Below are 22843 nucleotides of genomic sequence, written 5' to 3'. Positions count from 1 at the left end.
ACCTTGCTGGCGTCTGAGTAAGACTGGAGCTCTCTGCCCTTTACCAATTCAGCCACGGGCCCATCCATCTGGCCCATCAAGACTCACTCTCATTTCATCAGTCCATAAAACCTTAGAAAAATCAGTCTTGAGATATTTCTTGGCCCAGTCTTGACGTTTCAGCTTGTGTGTCTTGTTCAGTGGTGGTCGTCTTTCAGCCTTTCTTACCTTGGCCATGTCTCTGAGTATTGCACACCTTGTGCTTTTGGGCACTCCAGTGATGTTGCAGCTCTGAAATATGGCCAAACTGGTGGCAAGTGGCATCGTGGCATCGTGGCGGCTGCACGCTTGACTTTTCTCAGTTCATGGGCAGTTATTTTGCGCCTTGGTTTTTCCACACGCTTCTTGCGACCCTGTTGACTATTTTGAATGAAACGCTTGATTGTTCGATGATCACGCTTCAGAAGCTTTGCAATTTTAAGAGTGCTGCATCCCTCTGCAAGATATCTCACTATTTTTGACTTTTCTGAGCCTGTCAAGTCCTTCTTTTGACCCATTTTGCCAAAGGAAAGGAAGTTGCCTAATAATTATGCACACCTGATATAGGGTGTTGATGTCATTAGACCACACCCCTTCTCATTACAGAGATGCACATCACCTAATATGCTTAATTGGTAGTAGGCTTTCGAGCCTATACAGCTTGGAGCAAGACAACATGCATAAAGAGGATGATGTGGTCAAAATACTCATTTGCCTAATAATTCTGCACTCCCTGTACATGTATTCCTTGTTTTTTGTAAAATGATTTTTGTGGCACCTTTGCCAGGCTACATGACAAGCACTATTGACTTCTAATTATCCTCAATCTGTGTTATATTATAAGGTATTACAACCTGTTACAAATAAATATTAAGCCTCACAGGTGCTTTAGTCATATAGACATTTTAAAATCAAACTTTTCAAGAAAGTACAAACATAATCACCGTTTAGCAGTTGCTTGCAACTGGACATCATTTGCAATAACACAATAATTAGTTAACTCTGACACAATAGATATAATCACAGAGTTAGCTTGAGAGCATTGGTACATGGCCTTTGGTCGTATATGTTTACTAACAGTATTAGTGCGGGCGAAGACAGTGGCATTCCCAACATATAAGGTTCTGTATGAAGTGTTCTCACCAATGGCTCCTAATTTTTTCAAGTTTGCCACCATAACCCCTCATTTGGTGCTTCAGTTCATCAATATCTGTTCGTGCCTCTCAGGGATTATCCCACCTTTGGAGCTGTTGTAGCCCTCCAGTATCTCAACAGATCTCTTTTGGATAAAAGAACGTCAAATTGATCAGCATCTTGGTACCTCAGGCAAGATCCAGGTCATTAACCAGTCCATATTGGTTGCCTAGGGGTCCAGTGCAATCTGGAAACCTACTCCAGCTGACAGAGTGCGCACAATCTCCCCTATGGTATGTTTAGATCACTAGACATGCCCATATAGTGTCTCAGAACATCTGAGGCAATTTGGGGTTAGCTTTGTTCTGCATGTCCCTCATGCATTCAGGTTTCCAATACACTCAAAGCAGAAAGTTAAACTAGAGAAGCTAGAGCTTAGCCGAAATAGTCACTTTTTCAAGTGCAGTTTAGACTTTTGTCCACTCCCTTTTTGTCTGGGTGCTGACATCTCTCTCATCGTTTTTCTTCAAGTATTACAAAAAGTTCCACAGTGTAATTAATTTGAATTAAGTATACTCATAACACTCTCTAGGTTTTCAGGTTGTCAGTATTCAGCTTTGCTTCAAATGAGTTAAAATCTTGGATGCTGTATGTGACCGAAAGGTGTGACCTTAGGCTTGATTAAGTTGGAAATACTTGAGTACCAACTTACAGAGGCGGATTTCGGACAACAGGTCTGTGACGACTATGGTTCCATTCCCATACATTCACCAATCTGGAAATAACAACATATTCTCGGGTATGAAAAGCTGGCACTGCAACCACTTGGGATAACCAACTGACCACCCACGTAGCATTATTGTAGTCTTTGTACCTACCCATCAATTTATCTTCAACACCTTCTGCCAGCAGGAGATTACCACTTTTGTGGCCAGGGGAAAATGTTCAGGTAGTTTGTTTACATACAGTAGTCCTTATAGAGGAGTTTTATCAAACAGGTTGTACGAGACTAGAGGTCTGGATTGTGCTTTCACCGACTAGCCAGTCTTTATTATAATGAGATGAGCAGGGCAGTAGTATGATAGAATGTCAGCCAGTCTAGCCCACTGCCCTTCTGTGGATTGACAGCATGGTAATATCTTCTTTTAGTGTGTTCGAGGGTGATGTGTCCAATTTTGCTTTTTTTTGGATAACACACTATACTGAGCTTATTAGTTTCCTGGTCTTGTTTTTGTATTATTTGCAAGTTAGAGAGTGCCAGGAGCTCTGTGACAGTTTTTGTGCACTCGCCTTGATACCAAACGTATGAGGACTTTGATAAAAACCTGTCTTGAGTGTGATTTAAGGACAAGGGTCCCTTTGGTGGAGCTTCGATACACTCACCTAATGGGGCCTACGAGGCAATTACCTGTTTGCATACACTTGAGAGCAAGATGTTTCTTGACAATGTTGTGCCTTTAGCTTGGATTATATATATGTATACTGTTGAGTCATGGCAAAAGCCCACAGTGGACAGGCCCTTCCACCCCAATACTCACACTGGCATGTTTCAGTTGCCAGTGCTTGGCAGTTTAGTGGTCTGTATTAATCTCTGCAACTCAGGACCTGGCACCATTTTGTCACCCTACCGGCCACACTGTACAGCTTTACTAGATTTAGACCACCTGGTATCCTATATATATAAACTTTAGTCGTACTCTGATGAGTGGTATAGCTCAATTTGTATTCCTTTCATCTCTCAAATGATTACACACTCCTGTGATGTGTCCTGAGGAGGCCAGAACCAGTAGCCAAAAAGTGTCAACTATTCACAAGGCGGCGATCACCAGGAATGTAGTAGCTAAGAAGTGTTTTTCAGATAGCCATTAGGACTCTGGGAGAACAGATTACCTGTATATACTGAGGCTCCCGACCAAAGATGTAGGTCTGGCCATCCTATTATGTCAACTTCGATATTTACAAGGGTAATGTGCTTGTGACCACTGATTTTAAGATGTAGAATTTGTAAAATTATAAATGCTAATAGAAGAAATGTGTAATCATTGTGCTGATGATCCGTGTATACACTCAACTTATATGGGGTTCACAAATGGGTATCACTGACATAAAACAATTATAATGTTAGTTGCATTATAAAATAAGTTTTTTTTTTTTCAATACAGATTGATGATGTATTGTTGATTAAGCAGCCCAGATACATCTTTCTTGCTAGAGTTCTCTTTTTCTTTATTCAGTGTACTCCTTCAGTACGGTAAAAGGTATAATCTCCGTACTTGTTTCTTCATATACACTAGACTAGAGTGTCAACTGCCTGAATTCATATTGCAGACTTTTCTCTCACATTATCCACCTTCCACAATTGCCACAAAGCCACAGAGGTAGGGAAAGAATTCACCTAAATGTCTTGTACCCCTGTGTCTGCACACTGCTCACTACCCTTCAAGACCATGGACCTGAACTCGCTACTTGGACCAACAAGAACACCCATCTTGGAATACGGCTCAGGTCTGCCATAGACAGACCTTCTATTTGGCTTTCTTTTGCCCTCTTACACTGAAGCTTCCAACATGAATCCCAAAACCTGCCCACCACCATGCCTGCTATGTCTGCAAATGCCGTGCCAGCTCAGCTCCATGCCACGCCAGCTCAGCTCCATGCCACGCCAGCTCAGCTCCATGCCACGCCAGCTCAGCTCCATGCCGTGCCAGCTCAGCTCCATGCCACGCCAGCTCAGCTCCATGCCACGCCAGCTCAGCTCCATGCCACGCCAGCTCAGCTCCATGCCACGCCAGCTCAGCTCCATGCCGTGCCAGCTCAGCTCCATGCCACGCCAGCTCAGCTCCATGCCACGCCAGCTCAGCTCCATGCCACGCCAGCTCAGCTCCATGCCGTGCCAGCTCAGCTCCATGCCACGCCAGCTCAGCTCCAGGCCGTGCCAGCTCAGCTCCATGCCACTGCTCCTACCTTCTTCACAGCGCACCTCTCTCCGCCCTCTCTACAGTGTGATCTTACCTGGCCTCACCCTTGCGCCTATGCACACCTCTGCCCCCTGTGGAGCTCCATTAGCATCGGTGCTGAGGCCCGTTCGCTGCCTGGTACTTCGCTCTGAGAGCTCCTCGGTGTTGGTGGGCTTTACTGTTTGCTTCTGGGTAGCCTTACATTGCCAGCAAAATCGCTGTATGTTTACATTTTTTAAAGAATACAAAAAATGTTCCCGTGTTTGAATTGAACTTGCTTTGTGTTATAATCAGCCTGCTGCGTACGTTATTTAAAGAATTAAAACGTTTTCTGATTTCCGGTATATATTATTTTCCTAGAAATCATATCGTTGTGCCAAGCTGGCTGCGGGAGGCGTCCTGCAGCTCGTCGACTCCGTGATGTCGGGTGAAGTGCGCAATGGAATGGCTCTAGTCCGGTAAGGCTCAGGTTAGTGTCTGGAATTCTTGTGTTTTGTGAATTGTACCAGCACCTAATTCATCGTTTCTTCTCCAAGGCCCCCAGGTCACCACAGTCAGCGCAATGAAAGCAACGGGTTTTGCCTGTTTAACAATGTTGCTATTGCTGCAGAATATGCCAAAAAGAAATATAACCTTCAGAGGTGACTATATCTGACTTTTTTCACTCTTTTTACTAAAGTTTGAAATCTTCTCTTAGGCAGTTGAACTCCTAGATTGTATACATAACTCTCCTGTGTTTTGCAGAGTTCTGATTGTTGACTGGGATATTCACCATGGACAAGGAATTCAGTACATCTTTGAAGAGGATCCCAGGTACTGTAGCTCACTTTCAAATTGTGCTTTAATTGTAATGATTTTTAAGACCTGTTCTAAATGTTCAAATCTGGCCATTCGTCGGCCTGAAACCCAACATGTGCATTTTTTTGACAAAACTTAGTGTGCTAATATATATTTTATGTTCTTGGAGTTCAAAATGTGACTCATGTCGGGTTATTTCGACATAAGTAGTCGTGCATAAATGGATGTTACTAGCTTTTGCACCCATTTTTACACTTGCTGATGCGCAGAACACAAATTGAGTTTACTCATGTTTTGTTCCTGTATTTTCCACTAACCAGAAATAAGAGCAAATGTTAATTTATCAAAATATGGAGATTGTCTGTCCAAACAAGTGCAAATACTGTTAACTCTTGTTCCCCATTCTGTGAAACAATGTAAATCAGGCTAACAAAGGCACCTGGTACCTGACGTATTTGCAAGTACTAAAGTGCTAAGTAAGTGTAAAAGACCTCTTTTTATTTCGTTTTTCATTAGCCACAGTGGAGAAAATGAGAGGTTCTCCTTGGTGAGATACTGTCAAAGGATTACATTTTTTAATGCACAGCCCTATAGTGTCATTGGCCTGGCACCAAACCCAGGCTAGCAGGACTGTGCTTAGCAAGGCCCTTCCTACTACATTGCTGGACAATTCTGTTTAATTGTTTCTACTAACGAAGAAATGCACAGTGCAGCCTGCCGCGCAGTCTGTTTTTTATGTCTAACAGTTTAGACATTCTGGTCTGATATCCGTACTGAGGCTTTTTAGGTTGAGCCTAGATGGCAGGCATGCGCTGTCTGCAAAACCTGTTGGATGGAATAGAGGACTTTGCTCCTGCCTGCTGCTTACCATATGTTGAAGGCAGTGTTGCTCTTGTTTTGCTGTCTCCTAACTGGTTTGGCAGCCGATACGTCACTTCCTGTACTTGGCTGAGGAGTACCGGCCAAGTACAGTTAAATTACTCCTGGAATGGTTTTCTGTTGCTTGAATGGAATATTTTTTCTTTGTTTCTTGCCTCTCATGTTTGTCAGTAAGCACTCGTGTTCACGCGTGCGGTTCGTTTTCCGCGTTTGGACTCTGGTTTCATTCCCATACGTCCCTAAGGCTAGAAACAACAATATGTTCTCAGATACGGAAAGCTCACAGTGCAACCACTTGGGATAAGCAAATGACAACCCATAGTTTTGTTATTGTAATTTTTTTACCTAGCGATCAATTTATCTTTAACACCTTCCGCCAGCAGGAGATTTCCACTTTTGTGGCCAGGGCAAAATGTTGAGGTGGTTTGTTTACATACAGTAGTACTTACAGAGGAGTTTCATCAAACAGGTTGTACTCCGACTGGAAGGCTGGATCGTGCTTTCACTGAATTGCCAGTCTTTAGTATAATGATATGAGTAGGGCATTAGAATGATAGCATGTTATCCAATCTAGGCCACTGCCCTAAGTGGATTGTGAGCATGGTAATATCTTCTTTTCAGTGTATTCGAGGGTGATGTGTCCAATTTTGGTTTATTTGTTTTCTGGTCTTGTTTTTGTATTATTTGCGGGTTAGAGTGCTAGGAGCTTTGGTGTCAAGGTAAGTGCACAGAAAATGTCACAAACATATGAGGACTTTGGTAAGAGCTTGTCTTGAGTGTGATTTAAGGACAAGAGTTCTTTTGGTGGTGCTTTGATACATGCACGTAATGTTCAAGTAATGTTCAAGCACTCGTGTTCATGCGTGCGGTTCGTTTTCTGCATTTGCCCTTCACTTGGCCCTTACTTTACAGTCAGTAAATACAAGTAGTTGTGTTGTGAGCATGTTTCGTACATTTTTTGTGGCTTTATATAGCATAAAATCGACCCAGGAATGAATCCTCAACAGTGGCTTTCCCTGCACAGTGTGAGAGCCAATACTACAATATTCATTGTACTTGGGGAAACTAACCCCATAATGCTTTGCAGGCATTCCTTTTACAACACATTTTTGCCCATAACTCAGCCTGTGGTGGTCCTAGGGCAATGGGGTCACCACCAAAATATTCAGATCTATGTGCTCTTTCTGTCCAGGACATATTGTGGGTCACAGTAGGTTAGAGGGGGTCCATAAATCATAACCTCTTCCACCATCCAATGCATATTTAACCTCTGCTATAGGTGGAAGGTTTGTTTTTAGATCTATGAGGGGTTTGTGTTCTGAGGGTCTTGCTCGGCCTACAAATGTGTAATGCACTATGCTCTCCAAGGGCTGAAGGATGATTATTGCTCCAAGGCACTACTAACTCAGGCTCCACAGGGGCATCTAGCCATGACCAGTGCCATTGCCCAGTTTATTTCTGATAAAGGTTTAATTTATGCAAACTCACCCATAATGCTTTGTAGGCATTCCTTTTAGAACACATTTTTGGCCATAACTCAGCCTTTGGCGGCCCTACGACAATGGGACCACCACCAAAACATTCAGAACAATGTGCTCTTTCTGTCTGAGACATCCTGTGGGTCACATTAGGTTAGAGGAGGCCCAAAAATCATACACTCTTCCACCATTCAATGCCTATTTAACCTCTCTTATAGCTGGAATTTTTGTTTTTACAGGTGAGAGGAGTTTGTGTTCTAAGGGCCTTGTTTGTAATAATATTCTGACTGCCTTGCTTGGCCTGCACATGTGTAATGTACTATGCTCTCCAAGGGCTGAAGGATGATTATCTCCCCCGGGCACTACTAACTCATTTGGCTCTACAGGGACATCTAGTCATGGCCAGTGGTATTGCACCTTCTGCTAATGCACAAACAGTCTATTTCTGATAAGGGTTTAATGTATGCCTGAACACAGTTCATTTCAGATAAAGGTTTAATGTACAGCATGGCTAAATATTTTAGCCATTTCATTGAGGACCTGGTACTTATCCAGCCATTTCCGGGTTTGAAGGAACATTCTGAGCTTCTGACATCATAAGAAGTTCCGGCACTGTTCTGTGACACTGTACTCGGTGTGCTTTTGGCTCCACAGGGACATCTAGCCACAACCAGTGGTACTGCACCTTCTGCTGTTGACTCTACAGGGAAATTCAGCCACGACCAATGGTACTTCACCTTCTGCTGTTAACTCTACAGGGAAATTCAGCCATGACCAATGGTACTTCACCTTCTGCTGTTGACTCTACAGGGAAATTTAGCCACGACCAATGGTACTTCACCTTCTGCTGTTGACTCTACGGGGACATGTAGTAACAACATGCGGCACTGCACCCTTGTGCCACTGACTCCGCAGTTAAATGATATTTTAAAGTCCTTCTAGGCCTTAAACTGTGTAATACTGTATGCCCTTAAGAGGCTGATTATATGGTTACACTGCAATGTTCTGTATCATTTTTTATGTAATTATGCCCTGTTGGGCTGAATATATGGTTACAGGACCATGTTTCTTCCAAATACTATTTTACTGTGGTGCTCCTTAGGGTCTGTTCAGACCATTACAGTCTAATACCAAGTGTATGAAGGAATGCACAAACACAGTTTAGTTCTGATAAAGCTTTAATGTGGTGCATGGCTAAATATTTATAAGGTCCCAACCGTGAGGTTTTCATTATCATTTACAATGCCAACAGCTCTAACTCTCACTAATGTGAGACTTTTTGCACTGCAAATGCTTGTTTCTCTCCGTACCTGATGTGCTTCCTGTTATGGTTATGTTTGCTGCCCCTTAAAGCTCCTTGTTGTCTGCCTTCAGTTTAGTGGAATTTCTTTCATAAGACATGCTTTATACAAAGTAGAAACATTAACACTGCAGTATCCACTCTTGTTACTACCGGCAACCTCATTAATTGTTTCTTCAGCCAAGATTGGGTGAATTATTAGAGAAGTTTGCCATTTGTGGTCATGCTTGATTTGCTCGAAACATTAGGTGGGTTCATGAGTTTGAATTGGCCGTTGTACTTGCACACAGGCACCAACGTTGTGACTTCCTTGCTTGAAACCCACCGTTGGATTATAACAAGATAAATGACCTTCGCCTAATAAATAGGAGAAAAGTGAACATGACAGTTTGTGTGTCTTCCTTTACCTACACTAAGTTGCATTTCGTGGGCACCAGGCTTCAAACCGAACCAGCTTGTATCAAATTCCATTCTGGCTTTTTTCCACAGGACTGATGTAGTTTTATCTCAATTCACTACCCTATTACAGATGTATTTACCAACGGTCCAACTAGCTTTACCTTTACCCCTTCCAAAGCCATTGGTGCACGGTTCCAGCGCAGATAACCCACTTTACATCCTGAGGGCTTAGAGTGGTGCTGTGTGTGGCATTTATCCTCTCGAGTCAACCAGTTATCTGCTACAAGTAAACTGCAGTTATTATCCACCAACCTGTAAACTGTATCTCCTTTGGAATACACACAAATTAACATGGTACATGGGAGAAAGGAGGCATCTGCACACCTAACCTATTCGCAGAACAGCAGTCTCATACATATTCGGGTATCTTGTTCCCTGTTGTTGAGGCCCCCCACCGTGGGTAACCGTCCTACCCCCACAATGGTGGAGGTCACTGCATGCTGAGATGAGCATGGAGGCACTGCACTGCAGTTTCACAAGGTGCAACTGTCATATTCGTAGAGAAGCACTTTCAAGGACATAAAGTCAGGAAATACTGCACCTTTGCTGTGGAAGTAAAGTGTGTATTTGAAGACTAAGAACAGTTAAATGCTCTGAAGGGGTTGTGTTTTAGTCTCGTGGAGGTGTGGGATTGTGGGAATGTGGGAGAGAAGATTGAGAGTAATAAGTTAAACTTTCTCAGTTGATTTTGTCCTTTGCATAATGGTCTGATGTTGTGCCAAGAAACACAAAATTGACAGTACACCGCTTGATGTATTGCTTCATTCGGCATCATTAAATCTACAACGTAGGGTACACAGCACCTTCCATATCTGAGTATGTTAAAAATTCTAATCTCATCTGCTCTGGTCCCCCCGTTTTAGCATGGCAGGATAAAACTATGTCAGATTGCCCCATTTTCGGGTCTCAGATGCAGAGTATACCCCCTTAAACTCATTTCGACAAGCATGTGCTTCCGAAGCAAATTGAATATCTAGGATCGATGGCATTGAGAAAGCAAGGTACTGGAATCATCAACTTGTGTGGTGTCATGGGGAGTGCCCACTCTTTGATATGTAAGCGCTCTCTCTTTGGCACACTTCTTAGAACAGTACCAGGCGGACGTCCTAATGTACGCCAGTGGCACCAACATTCCCTTGCTATTCAAATGTGAACCAGAGGACCAGGAAAGCACCAGGCGCTCAGAGTGCAGCTTTCATTGAGTGAAAATCTTCAGGTTTCTTCAAATTCTACACTGTCGTGCTGACTAGAAACTCGTTAACCGCATACCTTGATCACTGCAACGGTATTTACATATTTCTTCCGAAGAAGGGAGCTCGCAACCTGCATGGTTTACAAAACTGTCCGAATGTGTCTCAATTTACGTAAATGCAAGAGCTTGAAAGCAGCTTAGCAAGTGCTCAGCTGTCTCATGGTAGATGCAGTTATCATGTTATGTATTATTTTCTTTAATTTAATTGGGTTTTTGTCCCAAACCCTTGCATAATATCATGCAGTAACCTCCGAGCACTTTGAGTTGGGTTATGGTGGGAGAGAATAATGGTGCCATCTGACTGTAAAAGGGCAGTCACTGTGCCAGCATAGAGATGTGTGCTAGAGGAAGCCATCATCATCCAAGGTGCTGGGGTGTAGTGATAAAGCCTCAGATGATTCTGCGGTCTCCTGAGGAGCCTGAATAGTTAAGATGATGACTTTTCCTAGATGACTGACCTGATAGATAAGTTCCAGTGGTGGTGGGAATTTTGTGTAGGTGTAAGAAAACAAAAGTACGCTGAATAATGAGGTTTTTAGGAAGTACCTGAATTCAGGAAAATACATTTCTAGTTTGAGCTGTGTATGTACAGAGTTTGTTGGGAAACTGTTTTCTGCACAGCACAAAGGCCCTGCTGAAGCAAAAACGTATTTGCGATAAACTGGCAGCAACAAACCTGCACTCCACGACTCCACATTTGATAAAACAATGGGTTTTCAAGCGGGTAATTGTATACGGACTTGATTGAGAATAGCCTCATTCTGGGTGCGAAGAATGAACCAACTACCAGTGCTTTCATGAATCACCTAAACAGAGTTGTTCAGGCTGGCCTTCAGCAGAACACCTTGAAAAATTGGATGCTAACTGCGGAATGTTGAATAGGATATATCGTCTTATATGTGATTAGATTCCATCATCTTGGCTGACCTCTCCAGTGCTCTGGAATGTCTGAAAAGAGAGCTTCAAAGTAAGCCTTACATGAACACTAATGGGGACAGAACTAATACATCAAAAATCATGAAAACACACAAGTACACAACAACGTGTCTCTTAATGGTTTTGCTAGAATATAGGGGTCTGTCATAGGGAGCACATCATTATTGTACCTTTAGCCTAAACTCGGAAAAAGCTAATCACAAAAAGAACCGAAACTGCCCAGCATTAAGAAAACCCCGAAGCCCATTTTCTTTTAGAACACAGCTCACCCATTGCTTTATTCCTCACCAGAGACCCTCCAGGAAAACCGGGTTTAGTATAACTCATTGTTAAATGTGTTGATACAATAAACGATTGTAGAGATACAGTATCTGAAGATTTTATTTTTCAAGCCTAAAATGTGTACTATGCTGGAATTCTGCTTAGCATAATATTTTATGATTTTTCCTAATGCAGTGTTCTGTATTTCTCCTGGCATCGCTACCAACATCAAGAATTCTGGCCAAATCTTAGGGAGTCTGAATATGATGCCATTGGTAAGGGAAAAGGAACTGGATTCAACATCAATGTCCCTTGGAACAAGGTAAAATGCTAGCTTTATGGTATTGAATTTACATTTCTTATGTTTAAGGTTATAACAATGAAATACATGAGCTGGGCAATAGAACATCGATAGTGTGTATCTGAAAACATTTGTAGTCATGTACCATATTCTCTAGCATTGGCTCAGAGCAAGGAATGGCTCTTTTTGGCGGGTTTTTAAATTATTGTAAAAGGCTTGTGGTTATGTTTAGATCAATCTTTCGATGACACTCATTACATTGTTAATGACAACTATACATATTTCGTCTTATTTTTACAAGGTTTAAAGTGGCGCATATCAATTGTACTTTTGCATCTTGTCTCTTTCCCAGTATTATTGTTTCACCCTACCACATAATAGTATGACCAAAAGTTGCTTCTGTAATTGTGAATTAATTGTTTTGCCAAACAGTAGCGAGCATACATGAATCCTGAGCAGCACACACCCCTTTCATGTGTGTTTGTTGTAATAGGCAAGACCCTTTCTTATGCCATATGGCGTTTTTCAGGACCTGTCTCTCATGCTCAGTAAGTTTCTAACTTTGGACCTTGCCATGGGCTCTCTTGATCTATTATATATATTTCCTCTCAACTATCCTCTCTGACAATTCTGATCTTGGCGGAATACGAGTGGACCACAGTCCATTTGTTGCAGCTCTAGAGCACACAAGAGTCTATTCTTCTAGTGATTCTGTTTCCTTTGGACTACCCCCTGTCTTTCAGTCCATCCCTCCATCCCCAGTACAGAACGTAATGATGGATACATACCTAAATCATCTTATCCATCAGATCTGGAGTTATTAAATTCTTCCCTCCTTTTGTTGGGCTACAGCTCAAGCTCTGACTAATTGCTGTTGTCAATCTACTGTACCGCATGTGTTCCTTCATGTGTGCTGTGAGTGTGGGCTGGGAAGTCTTCCCTGATTCTTCAGCCTCCACTGCTTGCTCAGTTTCTGCCTACTCCATAGAAGGCTCCACCAGTTGTGGAAAGAGCTCCTGCCATCCCTATTCCTGCTTTTGATGACCTTGTCACATCTCCTGAAGACCAGCCCTATTATGCACTGGAACCCCAGATTGACCCCGTGCCCCCAGACTTGATTCAGTTGCCAATCCCAATCCTTATTGTCCCAGCCAGACTTTTAGGGGTGGGTGTTACACACCTCCTTGAAACCAACTCCCAGAACTCTTTTCAAGAGGGTATGCTTTAGCTAACTACAAAATGACACCTACAGTAAGACTGGAAACTATGAAGACCTGTAACCAATGTCCAAACCCAAGGTTTTGGAAGCGCTGCCCTTTAAAGACACAGAAGTCCTGCTGGAGAATGAGGAGGCCAGGAGACCTGTATGATGATGGTCCTCCTCTGAAGCTCAGACTGGCCATTAAGCAGGCATATAAGATGTAAAGAAAACACTAAACCCCTTTCTAGGGAATGTATTCTGGAAGTCCTTGGACAACACTTATTGGGCTTCTGAAAACAGTCTAATCTTTTAAAACATCTGAAGCCTATTTTAGGGATGACTACTTTCCTGAAGGATAAGGAATTTTGCTTCTATGTGGACAAGGAGTCTAAGTGTCTTCAGTTGAAATATGAAAATATCTACTAGTCCTGTGACCTCTCCCTGATATGGGGCAACACTATTGTGGCCAGGTGTGTGGCACAATTTCAACAGGTAGACCACCTCCACTTTCATGGGCAGTACTTGTTTGATCTCTTACTGAGTGAGGTCTTCCATTAGGTCAAGATAGGCACAGACAAGGAAACATGGCACAACCAAGACCATCCACTCCTTTTGAAACAGCAAATGCCAATTAAGCTTTCAAGACAAAGGGGACCAGTAGGGATTCTCATCTTCCTGAGGGAATCTGAAGTCAAAGAGGAGATCTTTCAGAAAGAACAAACATGCTCTGGCAGCTTTACCTGTAGCCTAGAAGTCCCAGTGACTTTCCTGGAATCAGCCACCCGCCTCTGTGCCATCACCAGAGGTCCACTATACCACAGTGAGGAAAACATAGTCTCTTCTATTATCACTGGAGCCAGATAATGGGATTGGCTGTCTCTGTGGTGAAGTGTGACTGTGCTCCACAGTTTTCATAGTGGCCTCCATCAAGGCCATCTCTGCCCAGATCTGCTTTCCAAGATCATTTATAGAAGTTAGTGAATCTTCTCTTTCTAGAAGCAATGATGCCAGTTCCGCTTTCAGAAAAGGGACTGGAATATTACTCATACTGTTTTCTTGTAAGGTAAAAAGGAATAGGGCTCCCACCCCATTTTAGATGTATACAAGCTAAACTATTTACTTTGCCTGCTGAAGTTCAGTATGCTGACGTTGACTGGGTCAGGTTTGGGCAACGGACCGAAAAGAGTCACTAGTAAGTTCACCTACAGTTCTGCTGCTTCACTGTATAATATCTCCTAAGGGCCATCACAATCTTAGTCATTGCCATCTTTGCGGCAACAAGACTTGGCCTACAAACAGCCTCAAAACAAGACTTGGATTGCAGTGTCCATAGTAAATGAAGTGAGCAGGGCTCAAATTAAATTTACTATAGAAAGAGCAGATCCAGAGGCAGACACACATTTGAGTATTTAGATTGCATACGTCCTGTAGAAGAAAGCTTTATAGAATGTAGTGTTGTTGTGGCACAGGGGACTCAGACTTTTTCTATTATGAAAGCTACCTGTGCTCAAAGAAAATCATTCCTATCTATGAGCACATTTGATCACAATACAATAGCAACCATCTATTAATAATATGCTAATGAAATGATCATTGAAACATTTCATGTGGGGTTACCTGCAGAAATGTCAGCCGAAGCATTATCAGTATGAAATGTCACCACATGACTAATGAAATAACAGCTGAAGCAGCATGCTCACTCTGGCACAAAGGATATAACCACAGCAGTAAGCCTCCCCCACTCAGCTTGAATAGCCATTCAACTGTCAGCTTTAAATATGTTGTGGAAATGCAATCAATTTGCATTCTTCAGCATATCAGCTTCTATGAATAAACATGTTTCTATCAAATACATTTTCCATTTCAGGCAAACAAACCTTAATTTCCCAAATTTCTTTTCTGAAAGAAACATAATTTCTGCCTTCAAAATACCCGTTTTCATCTTAGTAAATATGCAGTCGTCCGCGATCAGCTTACCATTTTCTTAAAGTGTTCTCATGTTCGAATGCCCAGAATTTGCTTCAAATTTACGGGCTTTACAATTACATGCCATGGATGCTCATCATAACACTATGGATGCCTCTAATATACAGATAACAGAGACACCACTGTACCAGAGCTCACCACCATAACTATCAGGATGCTCACAATAAGTCAGTGAGGCTATTCTTATACCAGTGCTAAACAAATTTAGGTAGGTCATAATTTTACTTTGGCAAGGAGGACTGCCAATAGGCACCTATTACCCCAAGTGTGGCAAATAAGCCAGTATGCCAGGGCCAGTACTATGGCACTACCTGACATAGCTGGGCCAGAGATGAACGCTGTATAATGGGGAGTCACATACACCTTTTTGGGCTTTGACACCAAACATAGCTTCAAGGAAGTAACCATGTTTATTGCGTAGACTCAAATGCCAAACATAGACAGCCACACAAATGTCCACAAAGGTATACAAACACACACACAATTATGAATACATAGTGAGGCTCAGAAATGGATCTCTGCTCTGGGTCTAGCTTCTGCTTGCCTCAGCTCCTGAGGTGATAATGCACCCAACTCACACACTTATCTCTGGCTCCTGCAAGCCTACACTTGGGTGACTCCATTCTGGCTCCTGCTGGCACTCTCCTTTCCTGTCCTGTTGTTCACACACAGAGCATAACTGATACAGTGGGGCCTACAAAATGCCCAAACTCCTTGTGACTTTGCTAGATTAAGAGTAGATACAGATAGTCATTGCGAGCCTCGTAGGCTAACAGAATGTGTTAGCATGAGGCCCTAAGATTGGTTTGTCTGATTGTCACTCTAAGGGCTTTGAAATGAGCAGTGCTGTCTTCTGTACTATGCATAAACCCTCTGAGTGATGTAATGAACTAAGCCTTGCTCTGGAGAGCTACTTCAACGATGATGGCAAGCTACAAGTTGCTCCTTAGTTACCTTTTGGAAACTCATTCTGTGGTCACATTGAGTGGAATTGAACTCAAGAAACTAGTGTATTTGTGATTCTTGTGTTGTCTTTTGTACTCAATTTACAGAAATATTCCTTTGAAGCCAGTTAAAATATAAATTAACTTTTGATATGTATGTGTGACCTATTTATTCTCTCTGGAACTGTGGAGCTGCACTCGGGCATAGCTTTAAATACAAACTGAAAGTTTTTTTGTTCTGTAAAACGATTGCTATCTATCTAGTGGTTGATGATACAATTTCAACACTAGGAATATCTAGGCCTGAAAATATACAATACATTTGGATTTATTCTATTACTTTCTTGGTATGTTGCAGCAAGTCTACAAACCAGTACATTGACACAGACCTCACCTGTGACAACAGTCCACGTTTGGGACTGTGCATGGCGACCGCTTAGCCAGCACTTTTCACCAAGTCTTACCTTTTCTTAGACCATAACCTGTTACTCTTGCATGTTTTTTTAGCCAAAATATTTGCTGGAAAGGCCGTCTGCCAAACTCCCGCAGGTCAGGAGACCACCAGTGCGGCAGCCTTCCTGCTAGCCCTATTATGTGCTTCCCACTGGCCCAGTGGGAAACGCACAACATTGATGCCGGCTCATAATAGAGGTGGCTGCAATGCTGTTGTGCATCAGGTACACGAGCACATGTCACGCAAATCACTGTCTGCAAAGCAGACAGTGGTTTGCGCAGCGGGGCTGGCCAGGGGGGCCCCCGCGCTGCCCATGTCAAGTGCATGGGAAGTTCAGGGGCCCCAATCTCCGCCAGCATTTACATAGCTGTGAAACGGCCATGTTAACTCTGGTGAAGAGAGGGGTGCTTGTAGCACTGCCCTGGTGGATTGGGACTGTGGCACCACCAGGCTGTCTGGTGGCCAAAATATGGCGGCGCCGCCACAGTCGTAATTTTGCGGTCAGACCACCGATTTGGCGGCGGTCCGACCGTGACCCTGGCAGTCTGGTGACCACCAGGGTCATAATGAGGCCCTACTGACCCAGACAAGTTAAATCACGTTTTCCTTGATGCCAGTCTTTTATGCTGTTGCTGCAGTTCCACCTCAGGCAGATCTCCAGCACATGCTATGGAGTTGCAATTCTCTGCTGCAATACTGGTGACAAATTCAAGACACCATCTCCACAGTAACCTAATTCTGCGGCCTATAGACCTGGGATGAGATTCACTGGGGGTATTGAAACACAACAAGAAAAACAAGCAAATGACAAAGGCAATAGGTCTCGCCTATGCAAGAGCTTTTGGCTTTGCCAATGTGTTCTAGCCATGTTGTACACCAGCATGACTGCTGTTCAGCATGGCTTAAGGTTAGGGGCTCAGAGGAGAGTTACGTGGAGTGTTTTAGAGTGGAATGGCGAAGAGTGGAGTAGAGTGTTGTGGAGTGGTGTGGCAGAGTGTTGTGTATTGGAGTGGCATAACGTGGAGTCTCGCAGAGTAGCATACACTGGAGTGGCGTAGAGTGGACTAGGGTAGAGTGCAGTGGCGTTGAGTGTTGCAGACTATAATGGCATTGAGTGCAGTGGCGCTGATTGCAGTGGGGTTGAATTTAGTGGCATACAATGCAGCATTGTAGAATGCAGTGGTGTAGTAGAGTGGAGTGGTGTAGAGTGGTGCAGAATCTAATGGCATAGAGTTGAGTGACGTAGATGGCAGTGGCACAGACCAGAGTTGAGTCGCATAGAGTACAGTGGTGTAGAATGCACAGTAGAGTTAAGTGGCATAGGGTGCCATGGCGAGTGGTGTAGAGTGCAGAGTAGAGTTGAGTGGCATAGAATGAAGTGGTGTAGAGTGATGTAGAGCAGCTTAGGGTGGTGCAGAGTAGAGTCTAATGCCGTAGAGTGTAGTGGCATAGAGTGCAGTGGTGTAGAGTGGAGTAGCGTGGCCTATAGTTCAGTGGCAGAGAGTGCAGTGTTGCACGGTAGTGTCTGAGTGCAGTGGAGAAGAGTGGCATAGAGAGCAGTGGAATAGAGCACAGTGATGTAGAGTGCAGTGGCATAGAGTGCAGTTGTGTAGAGTGCATTGGCATAGAGTGCAGTGCTTAAGAGTACAATGGCGTATACTGCAGTGGCATAGAGTGAAGTGGCACAGAGTGGAGTAGAGTGGTGTAGTGGCATAGAGTAGATTGAGGCTCAGAGTGAAGTGGTAGAGTATAGTGGTGCAGGGTAGTCTGCAGTTGCTTAGAGTGGCATAGAGTAAAGTGGTGTAGAGTGCAGTGTCCTAGAGAGCAGTGGTGCAGGGGAATAGAGTTGAGTGTGTCAAAGTAAATTTCAGTGGTGTATAGTGTATTGGCATAGAGTGCAGTGACGTAGAGTGCAGTGTTGCAGAATGGCGTAAAGTATAGTGGCGTAGAGTGGAGTTGTGCAGAGTAGATTGGTGTGGCCTAGACTGGAGTGGTGTAGAGTGCAGTGGCAAAGAGTACATTGGCATACAGTAGAGTGGTACAGGGTAGAGTAAAGAGGCGTAGCGTGAAGCGGCATAGAGTGCAGTGGTGTGGAGTTATGCAGTGGAGTGGTGTAAAGTGGAGTAGTGCAGAGTGGTGTGGAGAGACGTAGAGCAGAATATGCATGGTATGGTAGCACTCTGCCATTACAGACAACACATTTTCAATTGAAATAACCATTACATCTGCACAGACATATAGTTTATCATACAACTATACAGTGCACAAACGAAAATGTGTGGAAATTTGCATCACCTAGTGTAATGATTGTTTTGATCATATTAAAATATTTTTTTCCAAAGCACTTCAGAAATAACCAAAAGTGTGCTTCATTTTTGTTCCTAATTCTGATATATTCTGGAATACTTACACAGTTCATTTAACCCCTTAGCTGCTGGGCCGTTTCCCCCCACAGTGCTGAGCCCTTTTTTGGCTATTTGGGGTAGTTCGCGCTTAGGCCTTCATAACTTTTTGTCCACATAAGCTATCCACGCCAAATTTGCGTCCTTTTTTTCCAACATCCTAGGGATTCTAATGGTACCCAGAGTTTCTGGTTTCCCCTGGAGGAGACCACGAAATTAGCCAAAATACAGTGAAAATTTCGTTTTTTCAAAAATAAATGGGAAAAAAGGGCTGCCGAAGAAGGCTTGTGTTTTTTTCCCTGAAAATGGCATCAACAAAGGGTTTCTGGTGCTAAAATCACCATCTTCCCACCTTTCAGGAACGGGCAGACTTGAATCAGAAAACCACATTTTTCAACACAAATGTGGCATTTTACTGGGACATACCCCATTTTTTCTATTTTTGGTGCTTTCAGCCTCCTTCCAGTTAGTGACAGGAATGGGTGTAAAACCAATGCTGGATCCCGGAAAGCTAAACATTTCTGAAAAGTAGACAAAATTCTGAATTCAGCAAGGGGTCATTTGTGTAGATCCTACAAGGTTTTCCTACAGAAAATAACAGCTGAAATAAAAAAAATATTGAAATTGAGCTGAAAACAACAGCCATTTTTCTTTGTGTTTTACTCTGTAACTTTTTCCTGCGATGTCAGATTTTTGTAAGCAATATACCGTTATGTCTGCTGGACTCTTCTGGTTGTGGGGATATAAAGGGCTTGTAGGTTCATCAAGAACCCTAGGTACCCAGAGCCAATAAATGAGCTGCACCCTGCAGTTGGTTTTCATTCTATACTGGGTATACAGCAATTCATTTGCTGAAATATGAAGAGTGAAAAATAGGTATCAAGAAAACCTTTGAAATTCCAAAATGGGCTCAAGATAAGGTTTTGAGGAGCAGTGGTTATTTGCACATCTCTGAATTCCGGGGTGCCCATACTAGCATGTGAATTGCAGGGCATTTCTCAAATAGACGTCTTTTTTACACACTCTCTTATATTTGGAAGGACAAAATGTAGAGAAAGATAAGGAACAATAACACTTGTTTTGCTATTCTATGTTTCCCCAAGTCTCCCGATAAAAATGATACCTCACTTGCGTGGGTAGGCCTAGCGCCCGTGACAGGAAATGCCCCAAAACACAATGTGGACACATCCCATTTTTTGACCGAAAACAGAGCTGTTTTTTTGCAAAGTGCCTACCTGTAGATTTTGGCCTCTAGCTCAGCCGGCACCTAGGGAACCTACCAACCCTGTGCATTTTTGAAAACTAGAGACCTAGGGGAATCCAAGATGGGGTGACTTGTGGGGCTCTGACCAGGTTCTGTTACCCAGAATCCTTTGCAAACCTCAAAATGTGGCTAAAAAAACACGTTTTCATCACATTTCGGTAACAGAAAGTTCTGGAATCTGAGAGGAGCCACAAATTTCCTTCCACCCAGCGTTCCCCCAAGTCTCCCGATAAAAATGATACCTCCCTTGTGTGGGTAGGCCTAGCGCCCGCGACAGGAAATGCCCCAAAACACAACGTGGACACATCCCATTTTTTGACAGAAAACAGAGCTGTTTTTTGCAAAGTGCCTACCTGTAGATTTTGGCCTCTAGCTCAGCCGGCACATAGGGAAACCTACCAAACCTGTGCATTTTTGAAAACTAGAGACCTAGGGGAATCCACAATGGGGTGACTTGTGGGGCTCTGACCTGGTTCTGTTACCCAGAATCCTTTGCAAACCTCAAAATGTGGCTAAAAAAACACGTTTTCCTCACATTTCGGTGACAGAAAGTTCTGGAATCTGAGAGGAGCCACAAATTTCCTTCCACCCAGCATTCCCCCAAGTCTCCCGATAAAAATGGTACCTCACTTGTGTGGGTAGGCCTGGTGCCCGCGACAGGAATAGATCACACAACGTTCAGTGTTGGTCCTTACATGAGGCAGCTGTTGACCCTGGGGTGATCCATTCCTGACGCAGGCACTAGGTGTAGGCACTCAAGTGGGGTAGTGTTTTTATCAGGACAGGTGAGGAATCACTGGGTGGTAGGAATTTTGTGGATCCCAGCATATTCCTGTAGTTTGTGTGACAGAAATGCGAGAAAAATAGAGTTTTTATTCAACATTTCAGCTTTGCAGAGTATTCTGGGTAAGAAAACTTTGGGGAATCCACACAAGTCACACCTCTGTGGACTCCCCCGAATGTCTAGTTTCCAGAAATGTTTGGGTTTAGTGTGTTTCTCTATATGGCCTCCGAACCCAGGACCAAAAACACAGGTGCCTGCCTTACAAAACCAGTTTGTTTTGCGATAGATAATTTTGATGTCTCCACAATACGATTTGGGCAGTGGAATTTGGGGCTGAACTAAATTGGGGAGCTCCCAAGAGAGCACTCTCTCTCTGCTTGCCGCCGCTTTCACCTGCTCTCTGGGTTGGGCTAACCCACTATTACCCAGTTGCACAGACTGCTTGCGAAGGGACAGCAGGACTGTCCTCATCACCTCCCTCATAATGTACTGGAAGAGGAGTTATCGAATGGGACTCCTCCGACTGAAAAATCACTCCGAGAGTCTGCGCCATTGTCCTATCCCTCAGATGCTGTCTCAGTATCTGATGTCTCAGTCTCTGATCCTATGTCAGAGCTGTCCTCTATAACCCGAGTGACGGCAGCAGTCATCCATCAAGATGCCATCTCTGCTATTGCCTAAACTGTTGCTCTAAAACACTAGCCTACGTAGACAGTCACAAAATCGATGGTGTGTGTGAGATACGTGCAACAGTAGAGGCCACCTTACCTGCGCTTCTTCCCTCAATCAGCACGTTCTTTCAAGACACTCAAAAAACACCTTGTCACATACCATTCGTCACAGTCTTTTAGCACCTCCTGCGCCCAGTCCAACAATCATTATTGGTGCTCCCACTCCCGCCTCCTCGGATTCCCTCATTACCACCCAGCAAAAGTGCCCTTCATCTCTCCATAGCCGCCCTCCACCCCGCACATACATTTCATTTGTATTATAGCGCAGGTAATGGCTGACTTTACTAATGTATTCAGCTATTTACATAAAATACAGATTTGCTCTTTGCAGTAGGCATATAAACCTTCTGCGCTTCTTTATGGCACTAAAACTGCCACTAGACAAGTCTGACCCTTTTGTAGCAGAAACATAATCACAATACTTACTTGACTTTTTTATTGCTGCCTAAAAGCTACAGTTGAAAAGCGTCAGTTGAAGTATGTGTATTGCTTTGAAGACGCAAGCTGCAACTGCAAGACAACTGGTGGCATATCTATATATATATATATCACTTTTATATGTGGGTCTGGTTTTCCTGGGGGCCCGATCGCAGCCCCCAGGGAAACCACACACGTATTGACAAAAGTGATATATATATATATATATATATATTATATAGATCTATCTCTCTATATACATATCTATCTACATAGATATATCTATAGATAGATCTATATATATATATATATATATATACATATATCTATAGATCTATCTATAGATATATCCATGTAGATAGATATATCTATATAGATCTATATATATATATATATATAAATATATATTTTTTGTTGTTGTATGGTTTCCTTGGGGGCCAAAATGCCCCCCAGGGAAACCCTACAACAACTAAAAAAAAATATTGCCCCCACAGGGGGTCGCCCTGCCCACGGGCTACCCCCTGTTCATTTATTTTCTTTAAAACATTTTTTTTTAAACAATTAACCCCTGGGGGTGGGGGGGGACAGACCTACCTTTTAAAAAAATATATATATATGCCCCCGGTGAAATCCCTGGCGTCTAGTGGTGTTTCCTGGCCCCGATCGCAGCTGTGCTGCGATCGGGGTCCAGGAAACACTTTCAGGAAGGCCTCGTAAGAAAGGGGAGACTCTTTCAGGAAGGCCTCGTAAGAAAGGGGAGAGTCTCCCCTTTCTTACGAGGCCTTCCTGAAAGTGTTTCCTGGCCCCCGATCGCAGCACAGCAACAGTTTAGCCAATAGCAGAGATGGCATCTTGATGGATGTCTGCTGCCGTCACTCGGGTTATAG

At 43.3% G+C, this 22843-nt stretch overlaps 1 protein-coding gene across 2 annotated transcripts in view; it reads left to right on the top strand.

The window, feature by feature from the left end:
• Window positions 1-22843, top strand: part of HDAC10 (histone deacetylase 10) — a 298704-nt gene that overhangs the window by 130081 nt on the left and 145780 nt on the right. For both annotated transcript variants that reach the window (XM_069229661.1, XM_069229660.1), the window contains 4 exons: window positions 4470-4567; window positions 4646-4750; window positions 4854-4922; window positions 11668-11794. In XM_069229661.1, the coding sequence (XP_069085762.1) occupies window positions 4470-4567; window positions 4646-4750; window positions 4854-4922; window positions 11668-11794 (399 nt within the window). The remainder of the gene's footprint in view (window positions 1-4469; window positions 4568-4645; window positions 4751-4853; window positions 4923-11667; window positions 11795-22843) is intronic.

This window comes from Pleurodeles waltl, chromosome 4_1 (genome assembly GCF_031143425.1).
Source record: "Pleurodeles waltl isolate 20211129_DDA chromosome 4_1, aPleWal1.hap1.20221129, whole genome shotgun sequence".
In the NCBI taxonomy this organism is placed as follows: domain Eukaryota; kingdom Metazoa; phylum Chordata; class Amphibia; order Caudata; family Salamandridae; genus Pleurodeles; species Pleurodeles waltl.
The sequence above is the reverse complement of the archived record's forward strand: the minus strand, read 5'-3'. Positions and strand labels throughout refer to the sequence as shown.